This window comes from Pelobates fuscus, chromosome 5, assembly GCF_036172605.1.
Source record: "Pelobates fuscus isolate aPelFus1 chromosome 5, aPelFus1.pri, whole genome shotgun sequence".
NCBI lineage: Eukaryota > Metazoa > Chordata > Amphibia > Anura > Pelobatidae > Pelobates > Pelobates fuscus.
This window is the reverse complement of record NC_086321.1, coordinates 45817852-45845394: the sequence shown is the minus strand read 5'-3', so window position 1 is coordinate 45845394 and position 27543 is coordinate 45817852. Positions and strand designations below refer to the sequence as shown.

General features: G+C 38.6%; 1 protein-coding gene across 1 annotated transcript; it reads right to left on the bottom strand.

Moving 5' to 3' along the window:
- Positions 1-208: 208 nt before the first annotated feature.
- GFM2 (GTP dependent ribosome recycling factor mitochondrial 2) lies at positions 209-27475 on the bottom strand. Its single transcript, XM_063453799.1, has 21 exons — positions 27354-27475; positions 25768-25890; positions 24823-24910; positions 24599-24644; positions 15960-16057; positions 15690-15815; positions 14950-15038; positions 14398-14486; positions 12545-12605; positions 11459-11644; positions 10746-10826; positions 10063-10211; positions 7596-7736; positions 7410-7509; positions 6082-6271; positions 5223-5299; positions 4216-4354; positions 2539-2724; positions 2333-2448; positions 1293-1475; positions 209-434 (listed from the first exon to the last, which is right to left on the bottom strand). The coding sequence occupies exons 2-21, from the start codon at positions 25828-25830 to the stop codon at positions 309-311; spliced, it is 2334 nt and encodes a 777-aa protein (XP_063309869.1). The 5' UTR covers positions 25831-25890; positions 27354-27475; the 3' UTR covers positions 209-308.
- Positions 27476-27543: the final 68 nt, after the last annotated feature.

Sequence of the window (27543 nt, the reverse complement as noted above, 5' to 3'; positions counted from 1 at the left end):
GGCAAAACGTGTGTACGCACCTTACAGGGAACTGTGCTCATATGGGCTGGATACGTATGAACCTTGTGTGTATGTGTCAACAGTTGTGTTAGACATGACTACCCGCTCTATTTCCGGACTTTAGTCCTGCCTAAATGTATTTTATGGATTTTATTTATTGCTGCGATGGAGCTGTTTGATTAAATGCAAGTTAAATAGGTTCTGGCAGACCTAGGTTACTTCAATAGCCGGTATTTACAATGTATTTTATTTAATAGAAAAATTGACAACATTTATGCTAATTCCCAGAATCCCATTCACGCAGAGCGTTATGCAAACCCTCTCTTCTTGAGCAAAGTATACTGATCATGAGGGTTCATAGCTTCGTAGTTAGAAAGTTCAAGTGAAAACGTTGCTGATCCGGAGGTGATGGAACGCAGGTCTGTAGAGTATCCCTGCAAAGAGGAACACGTGAAATCACAATGTGTTTGAATTGAGTTTAATGTATAAAGCATGCTCTCTGGTAGCCGGCATATTTCTTTAGAAACACTATTCAAAGTGAATTTCACATTTTAGGTGAAAATAGCTGAACTGGAACAATTCTCTCTCAGTTCACTACTTTGGCCTTAAATTTAAAATTCACTTTAACTTCTGTCTTTGGTACATAACTGATTGACTTCCTGCTCTTCTGTTCTTCATCTACCTTGTGATAACACAAACGATAGATAAACCACACATAAGTTTCCATCTTAGAGATAAATAGGGAATAAATGTGGTTTTAAAAAATATATCAATACAGGTGCTCTCTATTTACTATGGAGGAGGCTGCTGTGAAGTTCAGTTAACTGTAGTGTGATCAGATGTCGAATGTATTCCTGGCATACATTTGACCTCAACACCAAATGCACCACAGCTAAACGCGGATGGATGCCTAAGCTTTGATTCTGACCACAGGGCCTCCATTTATGACTACATTTTGATATGGATTACATGAGAGGTCACAAAGCATAGAACATATCCAGCAGCTGGGAATCTGCGCGATAATTCTGAATCAATATGGACCCAAACTCCAACTCTTCTACAGGTAGATTACATCTCACCTTGTACAAGAACGCTGTACTTTATAAAGTAACCTATCAGTTTGGTAGTAAAAATGATTTATTTTTTTACAAAAAAATTTGGCAATAACCAAAATACTTTATTTTAACAGCTGCCTATGTGGGAAAGATGGCTAAAAATTTTTTTTAAAAAATAGTAATATCTGTATTTCAATTTTATAATCTTAATGTATAAAAAAATGCTAAAGGTATTACCATCATTTCAGCGAGAGGTACAGATGCTATGATGACTTTGTTATCAGAACGGCTCTGAATTTCCTGAACGCTACCCCTCCTTTGGGCCAAGTCCCCCAATACGGTACTGAGATATTCTTCACCCAGAGTTATCTCCAGTTTCATTAGAGGCTCCAGGACCTGCTTTTCTGCTTTCTTCAGAGCCTGTACAGAGAGTAAAAACATCACGTGTCAAGTCTTTTATTTAATTGTTTTACTTGTGCATTTTCAAAATGATTGATAACCAATATGTCTGGCAATGCAGAAGTTATAAAAGTTAACTATTTACAGGACACACTGTTAACACACATGTCTGCTAAAAAAATCTTGCTTTTAAAGGGTAATTACAATTCTTTAGTCATATTGTTAAACATAAAGCAATAAAGGTAAGGGCTGGCTTGTGCACCTTATTCAATAATACTTAGACATTGTCAGTGTTATTCACTAACGTTACAATTCAACGTAAATTTCAAGCAAGTGTTTTTACTTATCCATGGTGGTTGATGATTATTTGATCTAACAATCAAAGAATCACATGATCAAAGCCTAAAAAGCACAGCGATTTCTGTTTCTGAAACTTTTTTAAAAGAGATTTGCCCAAATCTAGTTTTTGACATTACTAATCTACTCTAAAAGTAAGTGTTTTCTCTGCAAGCAAGGCAAAATGTTAAAAAAACAACAATATTTTATCTGAAATTACGTGTAACGCACAGTTTGTAATCTACCGCATCAGTTGTCGAACCAAGAGAAAATGAAAACATAAATACTGGAACACCTTAGATTGCATTCTATGTTGCTACACGGTAACCAATGTCCTAAATTCAAGTTTAGGGACCTTCATATTCACGGTAGGGGAGGGAACAGAGAATGGAACCAGCTCAGAGGGAATCCTATTGGATTCACAAATTAGGCACTTTGGAATGACAAGCTCTTAATGTGGATTTGGAATGTTTTCTTTGATATTAGTATTTTATTTATGGTTAGAACTTTTTTTTACCATTTAAACAAGTATGAAGATTTACCTTTTGTAAGCATCGGGAGACACACGCAGACACCATGGTAATGGAACTACCAGGAAGCACATTGACTGCAAGTACAGCAACGGCGACATCCTGGATGGGACAACCGAGCAAAGGGCCTGGGAATACAAAGGCACATTAACACAGTTTTCATAGCAAGTTTATGGACTCTCTAACGAGAGGGGAAAAAGGGGACAGGGTTTTCGCACCTTGCAGGAATGAGCTTTGAATGCCGTTTTGTATGGCTTCTTGGAAGTCCTTAAGTAGAGAGTCTGGAATATTCTCTGCATACTCAATAACTGGACTAATGCCTGCGCCTGCATCAGGATTTGGTTTAACTTCCAGGTCTACCACCACCAGATGGCGAGTATCACCTACTGTTCTATCCAAGGCGTCTGATGGAATGATGGGGAAAAAACAGTGTACACGTCTATGTTTAATGATCGGGCAATTTGTAATAACAGATTATTAAACTCTATTACTACTCATAAAATACTAATTTTAGCTTTAAAAAAACTGCATTTATTTAGAAAGTTTTGTTTCAATAAATATATATATTCTATATAAAAATATATTATGGACTACGTCACTCATGATGCTTAGCCAGCCAAGTGCGCGGTTTCTATAACTAAAGGCCATCAGATAAGATATGGACCATTTGGCTGGCTAAGCATCATGAGAAACACAGTCCATAACAACTGCTGAGCCGAAAGCTAGACATCACTGCTCCAAACTAAGCAGTCAGACAAGGAAACACGTAAAGAGGAACACCGTATGAAAAAGCATATGGCAGGAAGACGTTTCGTACAAATGGATATAGAAAATAATACTAGAATATTGGAAACCATTATGCGTTACTTGCTCCCATTTTCTAGAACAAGTATTCGGTTCATCTTGTGACAGCTGTGTCTTGCCAAGGCTCCTGATGAGTTAATATGAGACTTGGCATGGAACCGACGTAACAAGGTACAAGATGTAAAACCATTGTAAACGACCCGGACCTTTGCATTTAAGGTGTGAGTTGGTAAAAACAAGTTTAACTCATAACACTGAAGTATGTACTTGTCCAAGATGTGATCATATCAGTCTTGTGACACTTATAGAATGTTCATTATGTGATATTGTTTAGAGGATATAAAACAAAGCAAGACTTTCTGTTGGGTAGAATATTTCTAAGACTGATGAACAATTCTATGTAACCCACTTACATTTCCAAACATAACACTTCGATAAATCACCCTCATCGTGCATAAAATGTATTGTAGATAATATTATGGCAGCATGAACTAACAGGAAGCTCTGCCTCTCACAGCGGAATGCAGGTAACAGTACTCTGATAATAATAGATATAGACGACTGCTTACTTCCTATGAAGACAGTCGTTTCCCTGTCCCTCTCAGCAGGAGAATGTAGCCTCTTTTTGCAGGCCAGGTTTCTTTTAAAACCTTCAGGGCTCTTTTTAGAAAGGCACACCCAGGGATGTTCTACTTTTCTTTCCCTTGAGACCTAGGTTCCTATGTGTTTAAAGGACAACTCTGGGCTACATAACTACTTCATGTCAAGTGGTTATGGTCCCTGGAATCCACCACCACCAAAACGGTGTGTACTTTTTGTAAAGAATTAGTCATTATAAGCGGCCAGTTTGAAAACACTAACTCTTAGAGGTAAGAAGGTGCTGGTCCAGACAGCATAACCACCTCATCAACATGGATTGGTTCTTTAAGGCCATGTGTTTCCCCTGCATCTAGTTCAATAAGATTTTAATTTCAGGAAGTGGGAAGAGTAATACGGTTTCTCTAGAGCTTTTCTACCCAATAGTTGAAGTCAGAATACTTTTCAGTGTCAAATCAGAATATTAGAACAACAAAAGAAATATGAAACCGCACCTGACGCACTAGACGGACGCAGTATAGTTTCTCTGTATGCAACCTGCAGAGGGCCCAGGTACGTCTGGAGTCCGTATTCCCGCCTGATACGGTCATGGATGATCTCAATGTGCAGTTCTCCCATCCCACAGAGAATCATCTAATGGGCCATGATTAGAAAGGTGTAATCACACAACAATGTGTCTATTAATCAGAATAACCATCATCTATTATACAGGGAATTTCTCCTAAAATTAAGCTACACTTGCATTTAAACGAATAGGAAGCCAATAGTTATTACTGCTCTCTTTAATATCTATTTTATTCAGAAGAATGGAAAACTGTCAAACTCGCACATGCTGGTCCAGCACTCCTGCCTGGATATAGAAATCCTTTTATTACAGCAAACACATGAGAAAAAGACACTCAGCCAAGTCATCTGACTGCAACAGGCATAGAAATCCCAACCAACGAGACCAAAGGGACAGGTTCACTAAACAGTGCTTACAAAAAACCTCCTTTAATAAACAAACACTTTTAAGATTCTGAAAGGTGAATGGTGTATGATATGTTATGTTGTGTTGGAGACACCATGCTAGGGGTCAGTGCATAAAAGCAGTGTGTGGCCAAAATAAAATCCGTTGACTCCCAGAACTATGTGTCATCTAGTTACTGGGAATGGATGCTTGAGTGTTTAATGGTTCTAGTCTGGCTGAGAGGAGGAATTAGCGGAGGTAACCAGTCGGGTTACACGCTACATGCAGCTTTCACAAAAAAGTGTTTTTGTATATAACCCCAATGAAAAATTGCATTATTAAATGAATGCATGATTTTATTGGGGGCTCTATCTACTAAATAGCAAATTTATTTGAACAGTGAACTGACACTTTAAATGGGTAACCATTTTTTCAAGTCTTTATCTATTAACATAAAAGGCATGCTTAAACCTACTTTTACCTGAAGATCTTCCGTGTATATACAAACACACAAACATATATACATCGATACACATACACGAATCAGCTTACTTGGCCAGAATCAGGATCTATCTTCACTTTTAAGCTTGGATCTTCCCGCTGCAGATATTTTAAGGCATTTTCCAAATCTAGATTTTTTGGAAAGGGTTAATTATTATCATTATAACTTGATACTAATTTCTATGCATTCTATGTAATTAAAAGACAGGGTACCATCAGCTATTGTATGTAGAACCCAGGTAAATCATATAAGATCATAATAGAGGTTATATATAACACTGTAGTCATGATCCATTTTTGACTTTACACATTAATGATAATTTGATTTTATAGGTGAGAAAAGAAGGGAATGGTATTGAGGCACATCACACAGACAATCAGAAACAAGATGGGGGGGGGGGGGGGAGGCCAAATGGTATATTCACATAACTATCCCAAGACTGGTGTAAGCAAATTTTAAATCAATAAAAGCTTCCGACCACTTTCTATAAATTGAATGACACAAAGCTAGGGTATAGATTATTTATTTATCTAGAGGGGCTTTTTTCTATTTTGGAATTATAATTTATTATAGTGGATGAAAGTGAATGATTCTCTTTACAAATATAAATATAACATGAAGAGATGTTAATTTATGTAAAAGTCCAATTGTTAGGATTTCGCTGAACTGCTAATTATCTATACAAATGTGTAAAAACACAGAATGCTAGATATTAATGAATTACAAGTCAAATAACTTTGAGGCCCATGATGATGCAATAGATATAAAGCACTGACCGTGGAAGAAGAGATGGTCGGGGTGCAGCCTTAGAAAGTCTCTTCTCAGCTATGTAACTATGTAACATTCTATGGTTTGGGACCTTTTAAGAAAGACAAGACTGTGGGCTGTTAGGACTGGGCAGTACCGTACCTGATTGTCTAGCTACAGATGGAGGTTCTATAGTACAGAAAAACACTGGCTCTGGGACTTCCACGCTGGCCAATACAAGGCTGCTGTGTGCCTTGCGGTCTTTGCTCTTTCGGTCACTATCTCTTTCAGCCCTGCGGGAAGCAGCCGCTGCTGATGCTTTCGAAGAAACAATGGTATCTCCTGTAGCGGTCTGTAAGAAATCAGGAGACAGAAACTGATTACAATGCAGTAACAAGCTTGATGTTACAATTTAAAGACCCAATGAAATCGCTGGTTTCCGGTAGCATGTAATGCTATTAGTTGCATCTACCTACTGCCCACGGGTTATAAAAGCTGTTGTGTTTTCACAGAAGTTAAATAGGAAATATTTTGTAACCCATCAGGCTATCTGCAGGCGAGTAAAAAATATCAGTATTATTTCTAACCACTCATCAGGTTAAACAGGGTAGATATTGGAGTACAGCCGTTCTGTAACATAACTAATAAGGTATTAACCACTCTGTATGTGGCAGAGAAAGAGCAGTGCCAATTCATCTATTCTTCCAACAATTAACAAACGTTCAAATGAAACTTCCATGCTTCAGAACAACTTCTCAATACGGGCGATAGCATGGCAAGAATACAGCATGTGCAACATAGAAAGTGTGGAGGGGGGCAACAGAACCGCCTGCAGTATTGCTCGCTTTCTCTCTGTAACAGAGACAGCAAGAAAGGGAGCCAAACTGCAGGCTTAACAGAGATAAGGAGAGACTGAGCGAAACTACAGGCTTAACAGAGTCAGATGATGTTTAAGCCATAAATATTTCATCTTTCAAGGAAATCTATAGGGTCAGGAACACAGGATCCCATAGTGTTAAAACACTAACACCCTGGTCCTCCCCTTGTCCCCCTAAATATAGTAAAATCTTACCTTTATTCCAGTCTGCTGGTGCTGGCTCTGCCCCAGATCTGCCTCCTTGACTGACATCATCAGAAGTGATTTTCTCAGCCAATCACAATGCTTTCCCATACGAAAGCATTGGATTGCCAGAGATTGTCTCTGGCCTCCTTGCGTGAAATCAGCAGAATTGATCATCTCTGCCAAACACCACCCTGGCTAATCAGCATTTCCACGTAGCATTAAATCAATGCATCTCTATCAGGAAAGTTCCGTGTCTTAACGCAGAGGCACTGAATGTCAGAAAGCACCTCCGGTAGCCATATGAGGAGTGGCCACTGGAGGTATCCCTAGGCTGTAATGGGAATGATTATACGCACCAGAACAAATACAATAAGCTCTTGTTGTTCTGGTGAACATAGTGTCCCTTTAGGTAAATGTTTCTGCTTACCTGTTTTAGTCCAACTGTCAATGCAATATTTCCAGGGGACAAAGAGGAGATTTCCACTTGCTGGTCAGCAAATGGCAGAAGTAAACGACTCATCCTTTCCCTGTTTAAAATAAATTTAACATTACAAGAATGTATATGATGATAATCATATCTAAATGGATAACAATAAAAGTGCAGGTAACGTACGTGCAGTTCTGGTTCACATTGTGCACTGCTGACTGGGGTTTCATTGTTCCAGAGTAAATCCGCACAAAAACCAGGGGACCACGCTGCTTGTCATGAACAACCTTAAACGCTAAAGCACACAAGTCATTCTCGTACCATTTCCTGCAAACAAACACATACATCAATCCGTATAATCACATCTAGGTTTCAAGATATACATATACAATATGTTCAGAGAATAGAACAAGTCTATGAACAGTTAAAGGGAATCTATGGTGTAAGGAATACAAGTATTCCCTCTCCCCGGCACAGCAATGGTTTTAAAGCCCTTTTAACACTTACCCGATTCCAGCACCGAACTCTCTTAGTGCTGGTTGGTGCTCTGCCTCCTCCAATGACATCCGGCAGGGGCTAAAGCGCATGTACCGTGAGTGCTTTAGGCCCTCCTTAAATACTTTCCTAAGGAGAAATGACTGACGCTGGATGTCCTCATGAACAGCGTGAGGACGTCTATCGTCAATCAGGTAACCAAAAGTCACCTAACCACCAGGAAGTGCCTTTAATGGCTGTCTGATTGACAACCACTAGAGGCTGTATTAGTCCTGCAATGTAATTATTGCAGTTTGTCAAAAACTGCAATAATTTACATTGCAGGACTACGGGGGATAGGCACTGCAGCCAGACCACTTCAATAAGCGGTCTGGGTGCCTATAGTGTCTTTAGAGACCAAACTGATGTTCTTTATAATAAATAAGTACTGTGTATTCTATAACTTTTGGTTCACTTCAAGAATAATTCAGGATTCACTATTACACGTTTGTATTCCTAACCCTATATTGTTCTTTTAATTTGTGAATTTAGAGATTAGTGAATAAACACCTGCATGGTATAATTAGTGTTTTGGAATTATTAACAGTTTAAATATCAAGCTGGTACATGTGTAAAGTTTATCTCTAACCAGTATATGAAGTCTGGTAGATGTTCAGTTGTGACCTTTAGATCATTGTTCTAGATTCCAGCGTTCTTCTAAAGAACACAACTAAACATGTATTCAATAAATCAATGTGTCTCAAACGCAAAGCATCATCCTGAAAGATTAATTTGCGGTTAACCCAGTGGCGTACATACCAGGGTCGCAGGGGTCGCGGCTGCGACCGGGCCCGGACCACCAGGGGGCCCGGCCGCCCCTGCGACCCGGTATGTAGCCACTGGGCCAGCCTCTTCTCCTGGGGGGCCCTAGAGCCGGCCACCTCCGGCACCCCCGAGGCTGGCCCTGCGGGCCCGCGAAGGAGCACTCTCCCCTAAGTGCTTCCTCTTCAGCTCCCTCGCGCACCGCACTGATACTGGAGCCGGAAGATGACGTCATCTTCCGGCGCCGGTATCAGTACGCGGCGCGCGAGGGAGCTGAAGAGGAAGCACTCCTCTCCCCCAGGAGCCCAGCAGCACCACTGGACCCCAGGGAATCCCCTCAGCACTCCAAAAGGTAAGGAGGCTGGGGGGATTAAATAAAAAAAAACAAAAACGTGTGTGAGTTAGTGTAAGTGTGTGTTAGTGTGAGTGTGTGTGTTAGTGTTTGTGTCTGCTAGTGAGTGTCAGTGAGTGTGTTACTGTGTGTGTCTGTTACTGAGTGTGTTTGTGTGTGTGTGTGAGTTTTAGTGTGTGTCTGAGTGTGTGTCTGCTAGTGAGTGTCAGTGAGTGTGTTACTGTGTGTGTCTGTTACTGAGTGTGTTTGTGTGTGTGTGTGTTAGTGAGTCTGTTTGATGTCTGTTAGTGAGTGTGTGTTTGTCAGTGAGAGTGTATGTTTTGTAAGTGAGTGTGTATGTATGTCTGTCGCCGAGTGTGTCTCTGTCAGTAAATGTGTGTGTCTGTTAGCTAGTGTGTATGCGTCTGTTCGTGAGAGTGTGTGTGTGTCTTCAGCACTTACCTTTCTCCAGCGCCGGACTCCCTTGGCGCAGGGGATCCCTCCGCCTCTCAGCTCCGAATGCGCATGCGAGGCAAGAGCCGCGCACGCATTCAAACCGCCCATAGGAAAGCATTACTCAATGCTTTTCTATGGACGTTCCGTGTCTTAGAATCGCGGAAGCGCCTCTAGCGGCTGTCAGTGAGACAGCCACTAGAGGCTGGATTAACCCTCAGTGAAACAGCAGTTTCTCTGAAACTGCTATGTTTTCAGCTGCAGGGTTAAAACTAGAGGGAACTGACACCCAGACCACTTCATTGAGCTGATGTGATCTGGGTGTCTGTAGTGGTCCTTTAAGTGTGTGTGCATCAGCATGCACTGGCGTACATACCGCGGTCGCAGGGTTCTCAGCCCTGCAACCCCTGCGACCAGGTACCCGCCGCAATGTGTTGCGGCCCCGGCTCGCCAGAGTAAGCGCAGGGGGTTAGGGGGGGCCCACGGATCAATTTTCGCACCGGGGCCCCATGGGTCATGTGTACGCCACTGGGTTAACCTCATGCAAGATTTAACCCCACAAATAATACTTACACAAAATCATGTGAACAATCGTCTGGAGATGGCAAATATAAAGTAACTGCATCCAAGAGTGGCTGAACACCTTTATTCTTTAAAGCACTTCCACAAAGGACTGGAACCGCTGACTGAGCCAGAGTTACTCTCCGTATCGCAAGCTGTAACTGTGCACAAAGTCTCATGGTTAATACGTACAAGAATATGTTTGGGTATTCATAGCTATTTCAATGTTCTGCGAGAGGTTAAGCATAAGCAAATAACCTGCTCAAGTTTAAAATGGACTATATAATAAATATACATTATTTAAAATAAACTATACAGAACGTTAGATTAAAATGTCCTAACAATTATGTTCTGTTAAAATAATATTCAGGAATTCGGGAATAAAAGACAAAATGGTAACATTTATATATAATTTTTTAAAATCACTATTACATCATAATAATAATAATATACTTAACATAAAATAAAACAAGTAATATGAGCTCGAGTCACTCTTTGTTATGTACTCTGGCATGTTTAGATGTGATCTAGTATTGTTTGTTTGCTTTATTTAGAATACAAACTATTTTACAGGCGTTGTTTTGCATTGAGCTATGAAAAGCTTTCAAAACCTTCTATCTGGTAGGTTGGTCATGTTCTTTAAAAACCCTCATAAAAATGTAGAATTAAAAATAAATAAATAAATAAATAGGCACCTTTTCCACGGGTATCAAATGAAAACTATCACTGTACTCCTCAATGATTAGAGTAGCAAACTCGTCATCTAGATCTGCAACCTGGAAGACAATTAAAACAAATAAAATCAGCTAATCATACACGTTTATTTATTGGTTAATTCCCAGACAAAGCACAAATCAATTCCAAACTAATCTGGACATTTTAAACAGTACGTGAGAAGCGTTACTATGCATGGAAGTATAATCTGGCTAAATATATGGTGTAACCCTAAAACATTCCAGTATAATTCTATGTCATTTTTGTACAGTGTTGTGCACAAATATTTAGCCAATACCCCTGATTGCACCTGGGCTATCTGCTGGATCCTTGGGTCTCTCATTAGGAATATGGGGGCTCTTGGAGTTAGCAAAATAGGATGAAAGGATGGATAGATATGTTACAGGTAGATTGTTAAACACTATTGTGAGTTGCTGATGTGCAGGTTATTTAGCCAAGGATATCAGCTGAACATAGACATTATAGCTCTGATGCTTCTATATCTTGGTTACTAAATCCTGACTGGTGATCACTGAATTCTAAACTCTTATGTAGGGATAAATCTATGATCACGGTAAGTAACGAATCTCGTTTTGCTTGCTGGTGAGTTGGCTTGCCTGCTAACTATTACACATTCATATGAAGCACATTATACAACGGTTTTGATTTAACATATTTACTTTAAAGCTTTTACTTGTTCTATTAGGATATTTCTTGCTTTGCTGGCATTTTCCAGTAATTCTAGATCATGTGTTTCAGTCAGAGATGTCCGATAAAACGTCCTTCCATCATCCTCATTGGTCCCAGGATTCCACGTGATCGTCTCCATAGTGACCAGGTCCACCAAACCTTGGAAGGTTTTTGCCTCTCCTACTGGTAACTGAAATGTAAATAAATATATATATATACAGAAATTCTGCTAATAATACAGGTAACATAAACTTTTGCCCACGTCAGAAGTCATAACAGTAAAAAAAAAAAGTTTTGGCTTTGTTTTTGTTTTTTTATTCTTTTGCTTTTCCTTTAACTCCTTAAGGACACATGTGTGACATGTCATGATTCCATTTTATTCCAAAAGTTTGGTCCTTAAGGGGTTAAATAAAATGAAAACAGACTATACTCAAGTACTTGACCACCAAGAGGTTGACATTCTGTTTGGGATCACAGGGGTATCTACCCTTAGTCATCAACTCTAGCATGTAAGCTCATTGAGCAGGGCCCTCAACCCCTCTGTCCCGGTGTGTCCAACTTGTCTGGTTACAACTACATGTCTGTTCATCCACCCATTGTAAAGCGCTGCGGAATTTGACGGCGCTCTATAAATAACACAACAATAATAACAACAAATATAGAAAGTATGATTACATGCAATGCAATCATACATCATCTCACATATAAACTGTATGGTGTGAACAAAGGTTTGTCTCTGGCTGTTCTTGGCAGACAGGCCCCAGTAAGGTTTTTTTTGATCATGGCGTACTAAAGAAATGAATATCCCGCAGTGTGAAGGAGTGCAGTTCAATCCTTGCAATTAACGCTCTATGAAGCCCCCTGAGTTTTGGTGTGATCAGTCACATAGGTGTATAGTGGCTTTGGAAACTAAGTAGACACTGCAGTTTAAAGAATGATGGACCCACATATTGTGCGGGTAAACAGACTCTGTGTCCATTTACGGCCCTGCACAAACTACGCGTGTTATCACTCTGTGAGCGGCACTATTAGGGATACTCTGTGAATTCCAGTCATTTTAACAGATCAGATCACCGTATACACGACTTGCCTGCAATAGCAATGGCTTGGCCTTCAGCTTCTCCTTGATGCTATCAATGGCAAATGAAAAACTAGAAGTAAAAAAAAATAAAAAGACATAAAAACAACATGCGAATGTTATTGAGTAAGGGAAGGTCACTAGTATACAGGATTCAATTTAAAAGGCAAAATGGAGGACGAAGGACCCTTCCAGAGACCCGATAAAAAATAAATAAAAAAATGACTGCAACACAATGTTAGAAAACTATTAGCAATGGATGGCTATGAAGCTCAATAAACAAGCTCTCTCAAGAAAGATACATTTTAGGAGAGCATTATAGTAAATCAAAAGTTTTTTCTTAGAATGCATTTTAGCGTTTCTTTTTTGGGATCCATATGTAACATTTGCCATATATAGATATATATTATTCATGGTTTAAGTTTCCATACACATAAGGATTTATTCACTAAACAGCAAATTTCTTAGAAGTAAATCGTGAATTGCAAAATTTAGGCTGAAATAGCAATTGCTGTGACTATAGTGGAGTTTGAGAAATTTCCAAAACTGCAACTTTGTGTGTTTTTTTTTCCCCCCCTGCTTTCTTTTTTCACCTACTCTGCTAAATATATCAAAATGTACTAGACACAACGCAATCACGCCTAGGGAAGTGAAGGCATCAGACAATATAAGCTTATTAATCAAAGGCTACAGGCCAGATATTAAAGAGATGCATAAGAGTTTATGGTGCAGATTTATCAAAGTGTCCTATTATATTAAGTGGTGCAAAAATGTAACCTGGGAAGCGTTACTAAAAGCAAGTACCGGATTCTACTGATTTTCACCAAAAAGCAGGTACCGGATTCTACTGATTTTCACCAAAAAGCAAGAACCGGATTCTACTGATTTTTACCAGAAAGCAAGTACCGGATTCTACTGATTTTCACCAAAAAGCAAGTACCGGATTCTACTGATTTTTACCAGAAAGCAAGTACCGGATTCTACTGATTTTCACCAAAAAGCAAGTACCAGATTCTACTGATTTTCACCAAAAAGCAAGTACCGGTTTCTACTGATTTTCACCAAAAAGCAAGTACCGGATTCTACTGATTTTCACCAAAAAGCAAGTACCGGATTCTACTGATTTTCACCAAAAAGTAGGTACCGGATTTTACTGATTTTCACCAAAAAGTAGGTACCGGATTTTACTGATTTTCACCAAAAAGCAGGTACCGGATTCTACTGATTTTCACCAAAAAGCAAGTACTGGATTCTACTGATTTTCACCAAAAAGCAAGTACCAGATTCTACTGATTTTCACCAAAAAGCAAGTACCGGATTCTACTGATTTTCACCAAAAAGCAGGTACCGGATTCTACTGATTTTCACCAAAAAGCATGTACCGGATTCTACTGATTTTCACCAAAAAGCAAGAACCGGATTCTACTGATTTTTACCAGAAAGCAAGTACCGGATTCTACTGATTTTTACCAAAAAGCAAGTACCGGATTCTACTGATTTTCACCAAAAAGCAAGTACCGGATTCTACTGATTTTCACCAAAAAGCAGGTACCAGATTCTACTGATTTTCACCAAAAAGCATGTACCGGATTTTCAGAGTGTTTTCCCCATGTTTAGAACTTTACACAATGTTTCAGCATACAACCCTTTCAAATGCCTTTCTATGTATCTGCTACAGTGGGGATGGAAAATACAATCGAAATAAACAGAACATTGACGGGTCATATGATAACTTTTCCATTAAGCCTCTTCTTGAAGATATTGAAAAAGATGCAAAATAGAATACAGGAATTTTCACAGGAGGTAAACCTCTCCCCATTTATCACGGCGCAATAAATCTCTCTGATTATATTTTTTCTCAGTACCTGGCTCCCGTTTTATCCATCTTATTTAAGAAGCAGAGGCGTGGTATGGAATGTTTGTCTGCCTGTCTCCACACGGTCAGCGTCTGCGCCTGAATAACAGTTAAAATTTTCAGCAGAGTAAGACACGTCACATAGTAGACATAGAAACAAAAAGCACAACTAATCGAATAACTGGTATAAAGACATAGAATAAAAAGATAGCCCGACGTTGCATCATAGAACAGAAATAGTAGCAACGGAATGGGACACTGGGAACCATAACCACTACAGCTTGCATATTGACTTATTGCAAAACTGCTTGAAAACATTGACAGAACACAGGGGAGCAGCACCCATGGGATTGCGGTACCATAATCACTACAATAAGTTGAAGTTGTGATGGTGGTTTGAGTATCCCTTTAAAACATCTTGCCATTTTCCATCAGTCATGAAATGTGATCTATTATGACATACCTGCATAGTAAATGAGATCTGCTGTCCCAAGGTATGCTTGGACTGACTTCAATGAACTGTTATAGTACTGGGAGTTCCATCCGTTACATGTACACTTACCTCCACTCCAGCAGAAGCATCAAAAACTGCTACTGCGCCATCAAGCACCCTCAGTGAGCGCTCCACCTCCAGCGTAAAATCCACATGTCCTGCACACATACAAATGTACTTATTTTACATAACGTACATGTATTTTCACGTCCACCATCGTACATTGAGAACTTATTTTGCGTGGCTCTACCGAGTTATGGTGGCTTGCCAGGGCAGAGAGCAAAGGAAGGAAAATAACGGAATGGGTTAAACAATCGAAGGGATGCTATGCTGGCTATGGTTTGTAAGGAATAAAATAGCAAATTACACTATCCGGGAGCGCACATTTCCTGCAGATGTCTGGCCAAACAATGCCAATATCTGCTTTGCTAAATGACATCACAGACAACGCAGCCACTGGGGTCAAATAAAAGCACGTCTTCTATTTAGAATCAGCTTGAAATGCAATGTGTATGTGCTATTTGTGTCGTCCTACTGAAAATTAATATTATACACTTCCCAACAAAGGACACATATGGTCAGCAACAATGCTTAGTTGGCATTCAGAGGATACTCCACTCATATTAAAGGAACGTATGTATTTTTTAATGTTTATTCTTTTTATTTATTCAAAATGGGTGCAGTGCAATGAGCTGTTCTTTAATACTGAGCATTTCTTATTTTAACCCGCTCAATACATCGTGGTCCAACAATTCTCCAGACTGCCTTTAGAAAAATATTCCAATATACGCATAAATGAAGAGGAGAACCTGGAGTGTCAATCAAGTTGATTCTGTGGCCATTCCAGTCGAATGTGACGGCGGCTGACTGTATGGTGATTCCACGCTCTCTTTCCTGAGCCATAAAATCGGTCACTGTGTCACCGTCATCCACATCTGCAATAATCAGACTGCTTTAGAAGTGATAATGTTATAGACATTTCATGTAATTAAATGAGCAAAAGCATTAAAGTTTGTTCCATTATAAAAAAAACGCTTTGCAATTTTGTGTACAACAAAAGTACATTAATAATCTCTCACCTCCAAGGGCTCTGGTGTAGCCAGAATAATAAAGCATTCTCTCGGTAGTTGTGGTCTTTCCTGCATCGATATGAGCCATGATTCCAATGTTTCTGATTCTATAAAGATATCAGCCATTATTACAATTATACGAATGACTCTAAACCCATCTCACAGGCCACATTGTTTTACATTACGTTAGATTGCAACAACTGATAGCACTTTAAGGACCTGTGCATTTTTTTATGACAGAACATCTTTAAAGAGGAGCCAATTCCTCCATCAACGTTTGACCTAAATAATTAAAGGTTTCATTTTCTTTAGCGCTCCATTTTATTATAGTTTTAGCAATTAATAAATGTTTTGCAGCATTCTGCATTTAATCTATTCTTACAAAACATTTACTCCCCCACTCCCATACTATTTCTAAAACCTACAAGTAATAGTTTTTGTAATTTTTTTTTTTTTTTTTTTATAACTGGGGTTAGTTCATTAATCAAGAACTTTAACACATAGGATTATATCCTCTTATCTCCTATATATATATATATATATATATATATATATATATATATATATATATATATATATATATATAAATAAATCAATCCAAAATATTCCTGCACTCACACTTGAAGTATCCCTTAAAGGTCGGGTGCTAGCATGCCATGGCTAGTGTTATTCATCCATCCAAAGTAGGCAGGAGCACTCACTTGTTAAAAGCCCAAAGTTTATTAGAACATATTATAAAAAACGATCAACGTTTCAGTCCTTTGACGTATTGACGTCTAAAACGTCTCCATGGTGACGCGAATAACTACATTCTCGCCATGGAGACAAGATAAACAAAAGGGGAAACGACGAGCAATGCATATGAAAATTGTGCTGGATCAAAACTAAATTAGCATGGTCCAGTGGACGAATAGAGTAAAAGTATGCTGAGTGATTGTAGCATAAGTGCTGTGGTTAAATAGGTAGTGGAAATAAAGTACCACTATACTGTTGCTCAAAAAACTAGCAGTGCATATTTAAAGAGACAGGATTGCATTAAGGAAAGTACATGATTGCTATATTTAACAATAACAGTACTATTTGAACAAAGTGACTAGTGCATAATGAAACTGTGAAAGTGCTAATAGTGATAAATCCAGTGCAGCTAAAAAGTGCCGAGTGCCAACCCATAAAAATTAGTCACTAGTAAGTGAAGAGACCTGTAGCTATATTAGATACAAAAGATATACAGCCTAATGCTGAGTTATAGAGCAACATATAAACACATATGTGACAAACACTTACTATATACACATATTAAAAAGTCCTGGTCACAATGCTGCCAACAAACATGGTTACATGGTGAAATATATACAGATAAATAAATAATAACTCCCTTATGCTAGGTATGAAGTATCGATGTAACAATATTCCACAAGACTCCATCAAGAACTTTTACACATCCTCATACCAACAAGAAGTACTCCATTAGAAGCACTATCACCTGCAAAACCACACACGTTGTGTACAAGCTCATGTGTCCATGTGGCCTTGTATACATCGGCAAGACGGAAACAGCGCTGTGTGAGAGGATCAGAGGACATTGATCGAGCATTAGACCTGCATATAGGGATGGGATGTCCGATAAACCTGTAGCCAAGCACTTTCTTGAATAGAAACATCCATTGACCTCTCTGAAATTTGTGGCGATTGACCACGTTCCCATATCAAGAAGAGCGGGAGATCGTGGCAAGAGTCTACTGAACAGAGAGACATTCTGGATATACGAGTTAGACACTGTAGCTCCAAAGGGATTGAATGAAACTCTCTTTCCACTCTTTTTTTATAAGTATTCTCTTTATTTGCCGCATCATAGTCTGTTTACAGTTTCTCAATTATATCTGCGTTATACAATGTTCTACCCTGAATTATTTTAGAGTTATTAGTCCTAGTTCTGTGGTGTGCCTTAGCCATTAATACAGCACGTCTAAATTGAAAGTACAATATTCCTTCTTGTGGAGTATTGATACATCGCTACTTCATACCTAGCATAAGGGAGTTATTATTTATTTATCTGTATATATTTCATGGCATCAACCATGTTTGTTGGCAGCATTGTGACCAGGACTTTTTAATATGTGTATATAGTAAGTGTTTGTCACATATGTGTTTATATGTTGCTCTATAACTCAGCATTAGGCTGTATATCTTTTGTATCTAATATAGCTACAGGTCTCTTCACTTACTAGTGACTAATTTTTATGGGTTGGCACTCGGCACTTTTTAGCTGCACTGGATTTATCACTATTAGCACTTTCACAGTTTCATTATGCACTAGTCACTTTGTTCAAATAGTACTGTTATTGTTAAATATAGCAATCATGCATTTTCCTTAATGCAATCCGGTCTCTTTAAATATGCACTGCTAGTTTTTTGAGCAACAGTATAGTGGTACTTTATTTCCACTACCTATTTAACCACAGCACTTATGCTACAATCACTCAGCATACTTTTACTCTATTCGTCCACTGGACCATACTAATTTAGTTTTGATCCAGCACAAGTTTCATATGCACTGCTCGTTTCCCCTTTTGTTTATTTTGTCTCCATGGCGGGAATGTAGCTATTCGCGTCGCCATGGAGACGTTTTAGACGTCAATACGCAAGGACGTCATCATGGGGGCGGAGCCTATTCGCAGGTTTCACACTGCTTTCACCTGGGGGTAAGTCAATTACATTGATATCGCTGTATATATAAGTAATGAATGTTTTTATTATATTTGTCTTTGATCCTGATGAAAGTCCTCAGGACTGAAACGTTGATCGTTTTTTATAATATGTTCTAATAAACTTTGGACTTTTAACAAGTGAGTGCTCCTACCTACTTTGGATGGATGGATGGATGGATGGATGGATATATATATATATATATATATATATATATACATACAAAGATTGATGGGAGTTGCACTCCAGCTATCCAAACGTGTCTGCCCGGTGCTCGGCTACACAAATGTATACTGCATCAAAAAAAGCCAGCACTCAAGGACTTTTGTAATTAATAAAAAGTAAAAAACCTTTTATTCCGAAATGTCTGTAGGTCGACGTTTCAGTCCCCCACTGTGGACTTTCATCAGGACACAAAATACAATGTAACAACATTCAGTTTAAATAGGAAATACTTAACTTACCTAACCTCCACCACCTGTGTGTTAGCGTGGTCTGTTCCCCAGTGCGCAAGTGTGATTCTCGATACTTCCCCTTCCGGTGTGTCTGTGTTAACCCCGTCACCATCTATCACCATGGTGACATATCAACAAATCACCACACTACGATCTATGTCTGCTGAATGGCATAAGTTAAAGCCCGGCTATGAGCACTGTTAAATCAATGAGGTGCATCAAATGCATATGTATCCATTTACAAAGTTTATAGTGTGGAAGATTACCTCGATTACTCACATTCCTAAGTTGCAGTTCCACACAGAGCACTTCCGGGTATCGGCTGTGCCGTGCCTATCACCATGGTTACGTGTATACACCTAAAACATGGAGCCTGGCTATGTACCCCGTTAGATCAGTGGGGTACATGGGGTGAATATGTATACAATATGAATCCATTCACGAAATTTGTAGTGTGGAAAATTGCCTCGATTACTCACATTCCTCAGTTGCAATTCCACACAGAGCACTTCCGGATATCGGTCGTGCCGTGCCCATCTCCATGGTTACGTGTATACACCTGAAATATGAAGCCTGGCTATGTGTCCAATTAGATCAGTGAGGTGCATAAAATAAATATATATACACTATGACATTAATAGTGTGAGAAATTACTTAAATTACCAAAGTGCCTAAGTGACAACTATTTACAAAGCTTTTCAAGACATTTGCAGTGCCGTGTCAATCACCATGGTTACATGAATACATACAATCTTATCAGACGATATGTGCTAAACATCATATTAGAAATATAAGACCATACTCAAAATAGTCTATGATCTATGTGTACTAATCTAAACTAAGTGAAATCTAATGTGAACTTTCATCTAAAGTATAATCAAATACTTTTAAAGGGAACATAGTTCCATGAGTGGACCAAATTATATGGTCTAAGTATATATCTCTTAGTTATCCTGTGCTCAACATGCAAATACTTAAATATGTGTGTGTCATTGTTGTATAAAAAAACTTAAAATGTGGTAAAAATATACAAATGTGTGATTAATCTCCACTCTAAGTGCCGTGTACTAATGTACCCAAATATAATAGTAATTAACTCTCAAGTGACATATGTTGATACTAAGTATTACTCTATGTCATTCATGTGATTGATAGAACACTATCGAAAGGGGACGATACGCTATTTGGGGTTGTTGAGTGATATATAAATAATAAAGAAAATAAGACATAAGTTGGATGTGAATCACATACTGGATGTTTAAAAACTAATTACTCTCTGTACTCACGTGTGGATTTCTAGGCCTTAATGTAGGGTACTTTCTACCAAAATCATTACAGTTATAACTTATTTCTTAGGACTTATTTTTTATAATAAAGTCAACAGCTTCTAAGCTGAGTTATAGGTGATGAAGGTGAAATATTTATACATTAATTCATCAGGCCTTATCACAAGGCATATATATTCATATGAAGTACAGAGAGATTCTTAATTAAAATTAATTAAATTAAGGGTGCTTATTCCATCAAAGGAAGGATATATAGGACAGTTTCTCATTGAGACCTAACGGTGCCAATGTGTTAAGTTCTCGGATCCAAAAGACCTCTTTGCGCAGTAGTGCTACAGATCGATTTCCTCCTCTCCTGGGCGCTGGAATATGGTCAATAGCAATACATTTGAGAGTTGTCAGCGGATGTTTCTGTTCAAGAAAATGACGTGCCACTGGTTTATCCGTGTGGCCATCCCTGATTGCTGTCCGTATGCTCGAACGATGCCCTCTAATTCTTTCGCAAAGTTGTGTATCCGTTTTCCCCACGTAATTCAATCCACAGGGGCATGACAGCTTGTAGATAACATGGTCAGTTTTACACGAAATGCGATGTCGGATTAAATATTTCTTCTGGGTGTGTGGATGAAGAAATGATTTTGTGGGGATCAAGTGCCTAGGATGTGTCACGTGTGGGCACTTGATCCCCACAAAATCATTTCTTAATCCGACATCGCATTTCGTGTAAAACTGACCATGTTATCTACAAGCTGTCATGCCCCTGTGGATTGAATTACGTGGGGAAAACGGATACACAACTTTGCGAAAGAATTAGAGGGCATCGTTCGAGCATACGGACAGCAATCAGGGATGGCCACACGGATAAACCAGTGGCACGTCATTTTCTTGAACAGAAACATCCGCTGACAACTCTCAAATGTATTGCTATTGACCATATTCCAGCGCCCAGGAGAGGAGGAAATCGATCTGTAGCACTACTGCGCAAAGAGGTCTTTTGGATCCGAGAACTTAACACATTGGCACCGTTAGGTCTCAATGAGAAACTGTCCTATATATCCTTCCTTTGATGGAATAAGCACCCTTAATTTAATTAATTTTAATTAAGAATCTCTCTGTACTTCATATGAATATATATGCCTTGTGATAAGGCCTGATGAATTAATGTATAAATATTTCACCTTCATCACCTATAACTCAGCTTAGAAGCTGTTGACTTTATTATAAAAAATAAGTCCTAAGAAATAAGTTATAACTGTAATGATTTTGGTAGAAAGTACCCTACATTAAGGCCTAGAAATCCACACGTGAGTACAGAGAGTAATTAGTTTTTAAACATCCAGTATGTGATTCACATCCAACTTATGTCTTATTTTCTTTATTATTTATATATCACTCAACAACCCCAAATAGCGTATCGTCCCCTTTCGATAGTGTTCTATCAATCACATGAATGACATAGAGTAATACTTAGTATCAACATATGTCACTTGAGAGTTAATTACTATTATATTTGGGTACATTAGTACACGGCACTTAGAGTGGAGATTAATCACACATTTGTATATTTTTACCACATTTTAAGTTTTTTTATACAACAATGACACACACATATTTAAGTATTTGCATGTTGAGCACAGGATAACTAAGAGATATATACTTAGACCATATAATTTGGTCCACTCATGGAACTATGTTCCCTTTAAAAGTATTTGATTATACTTTAGATGAAAGTTCACATTAGATTTCACTTAGTTTAGATTAGTACACATAGATCATAGACTATTTTGAGTATGGTCTTATATTTCTAATATGATGTTTAGCACATATCGTCTGATAAGATTGTATGTATTCATGTAACCATGGTGATTGACACGGCACTGCAAATGTCTTGAAAAGCTTTGTAAATAGTTGTCACTTAGGCACTTTGGTAATTTAAGTAATTTCTCACACTATTAATGTCATAGTGTATATATATTTATTTTATGCACCTCACTGATCTAATTGGACACATAGCCAGGCTTCATATTTCAGGTGTATACACGTAACCATGGAGATGGGCACGGCACGACCGATATCCGGAAGTGCTCTGTGTGGAATTGCAACTGAGGAATGTGAGTAATCGAGGCAATTTTCCACACTACAAATTTCGTGAATGGATTCATATTGTATACATATTCACCCCATGTACCCCACTGATCTAACGGGGTACATAGCCAGGCTCCATGTTTTAGGTGTATACACGTAACCATGGTGATAGGCACGGCACAGCCGATACCCGGAAGTGCTCTGTGTGGAACTGCAACTTAGGAATGTGAGTAATCGAGGTAATCTTCCACACTATAAACTTTGTAAATGGATACATATGCATTTGATGCACCTCATTGATTTAACAGTGCTCATAGCCGGGCTTTAACTTATGCCATTCAGCAGACATAGATCGTAGTGTGGTGATTTGTTGATATGTCACCATGGTGATAGATGGTGACGGGGTTAACACAGACACACCGGAAGGGGAAGTATCGAGAATCACACTTGCGCACTGGGGAACAGACCACGCTAACACACAGGTGGTGGAGGTTAGGTAAGTTAAGTATTTCCTATTTAAACTGAATGTTGTTACATTGTATTTTGTGTCCTGATGAAAGTCCACAGTGGGGGACTGAAACGTCGACCTACAGACATTTCGGAATAAAAGGTTTTTTACTTTTTATTAATTACAAAAGTCCTTGAGTGCTGGCTTTTTTTGATGCAGTATGTATATATATATTTATTTATATTGTAATAAAGTAAATGGTGTGGTTTGTGAGGCTTTTTTTATTCCCTCTATATTCTTCAGAGAGGCATATGACATTTAACCCCAGGAGGAGTATGTGTTGTATGCAACACAAATTAATGTTTAGTTATAGGCCCCTGGGATGGAGCATTTGGAGAGTAGTGCGGACCAGAGCTCCACTCCTCAGTTTATATACAACTGGGAGAAATAAGGTCCAGGCCAGGGTTTTGGACTATCTCCAACACATTGCTCAGCTGCAAGTAATCCACTGCAGCAGTGGGAATAACCCCCTCCCTGCTAGGCAGGTAAAGAGAGATTTTTTTTTTTCCTCCCTTGGAGGTTGGAAGCAGCAGGCTGGCTTGGAGCACTGAGGTGCACAAGGATAGCAGTCAAGGTGACTGAGCACTGGAGTGCAGAGAGTTGCTAATAAACAAGGTTGGTGAAACCGGTATTTTGTTTAAGTTGAATTCTCGCTAGAGAGGGAAGCTGGATGTTAGTAAGCGCTCAGACGAGCTAGGATTTTGTTTGCAGGGATTTCTGTTATATTATTATTATTTCTTTGGTGTTGTTCCTGATGCTGCCTCCTGTTTGGATTTCCAAATTAAGTGACTGAACTTATATTAAGACAAAAGACTGCATGTTTGTACCCTAGAGGACCGTGCTAATTGCTATACAGGATCACTAGATATGTGTATGTATTACAATGAAAATAAATGTACCATTTCTTTTCTGCTTAACCTGCCTTTCGTTCAAAAATGATGGAAGTGTCTACAAAGCCTCTTTGGTGAAAGACCAAATGAGAGAAGCATATTGGGCCAATATTTCTGTCTAAATGATGAAATTAACATCTAAAAAATATACTGACCACTACATAATACAAGATGGTCCATCTGCAGCTTGCGCTTGTTTGCTGGTGTTGCCGCAATTAATCAGATTAGATTATTTCTGATGATTTTTCAATTTAAGCTAGTGTGTCCAGAGACATAATGACACAGGACATCCTTCTCCATAATCAAAGTAGTTGGTGCCTGGGTGCCCCTTTAAGGGGTTTAGAAATATGAGGGACCACTTATAGTTTAGTGTTTTCCAATCTCTAACTTCAAACAAAATCAGGTAATTCCAAAAATCTTGAAACCTTTTTCTTCAGAAATGTTATAGGAATTACCAGTCTATAAACCATTACATACAACCATGGAAATTAGGTTAATATGCTCACTGATGTAACAACAATAGGGAATTTTAAGAAGCCTTGTAAAATGTAAAACTTTTTGTGTGTAATCGCTGTTCCTTAATCTGCATTTTGAATAATTTTGGTCTTTATGGCAGCACCACTACTGACAAATGCAAGTTCTGGGTGTCCAGTCCCCCCAAATTCCCTTTTTTTTAACAAGTCTGACATAAATTTAAGAAATGCACAGTATTTCTTACCTGGATACTGGAGGGCTGATAATACTCCGTAGAGACTTGACATCTTCTGTCAAACAAAAATGAGGCAAATCAGTATCAGTGTTATGCAATATTTCATGAATTAAGGCTTCCCAGCAAACAAACAAAACAAACTAAGCAACACAAAAGAGCAAATAAAATTCTGCTCTATTCTCTGCATTGCAGGAAGTATTCATGATGGTTCAAGGTTTATAGTCCAGGGCTACCTGACGGGAAGCTGTAGTGCCTTTGAAGTTCATAGCGATACTTGGGTCTTGAGTTTGGCGCAAGTCTTCGTTTAAAACACTCTAGACACTGAAAGGAAGATTGTAGAAACCATAACAGAAGCAAATTAGCTCAAAATCACAATGGGGCATAATTACCATTCGTTAAAGCCATGTAAATGCTGCCAGGGAACATTACAAAGAGGGTACAGAGATGTGTTCACTAAACTGACAAATGGGGAAAATGTACAATGGAATTGGATAATCTACGCCCAAACCCCTAAATTGGAACATTTTTTCCAGCTTAAAACTGTTGAATCACTGCATCGTCATAGTCTATACACTTGCTAGCAATGTCCTCTGCATTATATACAGATTCAATTTACACAAATATACATCTACCTGCATGGGAACTTGCCATTCACGCAATTAGTGGATTACAATTTCACTGTAATGTACAAGTGATAGTCTCTCAATCACTTACTCCAGTAAACTCTATCACAGCATTTGCTGGAATGACTAGTGCAAGTGTAAAATCACATAAAACAAAAACAAACCAAAATAAAAACTAGATTTGTTGTACTTCCTTGTTGTGGGCACCTTTATACTAAAATGCCATACTTGCGCGACCAGAGCGGTTTGTTTAATTTACATTTGGTTGTTAGTGTGCATTCCGTATTATATATGGTTCATTTCATTTACATAGCATGTGAAAAAGCCAGGCATGCGTGGTGAATTCGAAATGAATGGCACAACCTATAACTAACTTATACTCGGCTATTTGGATGTGCAACTAAGTCATAAGTGACAACTCTACTTTAATATGGTCATAATAGAAAGCTATAGCCCAATAATGCTAAAATCCCCTTTCTTGGCCAGAATTCACAAGTAAACACTGGTTGGCACTGGTTAAGTTGCAAATGTTCATTTTCCCATGGAAACACCCACCTCTGTATACAAAGTGTATGTCCCGATGGACTTCCCAGAAAGGGTCTTCAAAACTGCCAACATGATTTCTTCTTTATTTCCTTTAGCTTAATTTAATAAGATGCATTTCCTTACTGCAACACTCTATGGAAATAGCAAGCAACAATTTAGAATAAACATTATATATATTTTTCATATTAGTGTTTTAACTAGTTCGCCACCAATATGATGAAAAAAAATAGAAAACACCAAAAAAACATATTTTTTTAACTCCCGGGACAGTCTCCTCAGTGCAATCGCCTCTATTTTAGTCAAAAGTTATGAAGGTCTAATTTAATGCTTCTCATAGAGAGGCATTGTGGACAGAAGCACATGCCCAGCCATTGCTGTACTTTGCTAATTAAATGCTTTTCACTGAGAAGGCATTATCTAGTGCTTCTCTATGGGGAGCATTGGACGCATCTGGTGTAATTTGGCTGTGTGAGAACACTGAGCATGAACACCTTTATTGGCAGTCTGCCTGAGACATGGTTGCAGACAAATAAACATTGCAATTTCACTGATAGGGCAATCTTCTACATTGCGTGGGGGGCCTAAAAGAAAAGAAAAAAAAAAATTTTTTTTTTAAATATTAAAAAAATAATAATAATTAACATAAAAAATCCCCCTCATTTTACACAAATTACATCACTACACAAACACACTGCATTACATACATACACTACACAAACACACACTCTGCATTCACTATACACACACTACACAAACACACACTCTGAATTCACTATACACACTACACAAACACACACTCTGAATTCACTATACACACTACACAAACACACACTGCATTCACTATACACACTACACAAACACACACTGCATTCACTATACACACTACACAAACACACACTGCATTCACTATACACACTACACAAACACACACTGCATTCACTATACACACTACACAAACACACACTGCATTCACTATACACACACACTGCATTCACTATATATAGACACTACACACTCTGCATACACTATATATATACACACTACACAAACACTCACTGAATTCACTATACACACACTACACAAATACACACTGCATCCACTACACACACAGCTCCCCTGTCTAAATACACTTCATCCACTACATGTGGCATGTATATTTTGTGCATTTACCCTTAGAAATAGTTTATTTTTTCAAAATGGTAAATGTACCGAATATCGGCAAGTTATCGGCCATCGGCCTGAAAGTTCACAGATTATCGGTATCGGCTCTAAAAAATCAATATCGGTCGATCCCTAATGTTTACATGTGAAGGGTTAAAACCTGGGGGACCTGGCACCCAGACCACCTCATTGAGCTGAAGTGGTCTGGGTGACTATAGTGTCCCTTTCAATGTAATGTATGGAGACAGCCTGAGACCATGTGGAGCAAGTCACCTTCACCATGGAGTACACACTCACAAAGCATTGCTGAAAAGCTCAGAGTCCCCAATATTATGATATTTTCCAATAAATCATGGATACAATGTAATGTCACATACACATATATATATATATATATATATCTCTGTCTCCTGGCATTCATTGATCTCTGTCACCTGCTGCTTGCTTCACAGCTTCCACCTGGAGCTGTCACACCACCTCACATGGAACCTCGACGTCAGCCTCCACGGCTACCGTCAATGTGACATTACGCACACAATGTTTGACCTTCTTCCCGTGATGCTTAGCGATAGTTATCCACACACACACAAAAAAAAAAAAACTCTTCCGGTCGGAAACAAGTAT

Coding starts and splice junctions, on each gene's coding strand:
- GFM2 (XM_063453799.1), bottom strand. CDS start 25,830: ATGTTGGCAGTTTTGAAGACCCTTTCTGGGAAGTCCATCGGGACATAC. Junction 11,645..12,544: donor CCAAGCCATTGCTATTGCAG/GCAAGTCGTGTA, acceptor TTTACATTTCAG/TTACCAGTAGGAGAGGCAAA. Junction 7,737..10,062: donor GATTGTTCACATGATTTTGT/GTAAGTATTATT, acceptor GTTTGTTTGCAG/GAAATGGTACGAGAATGACT.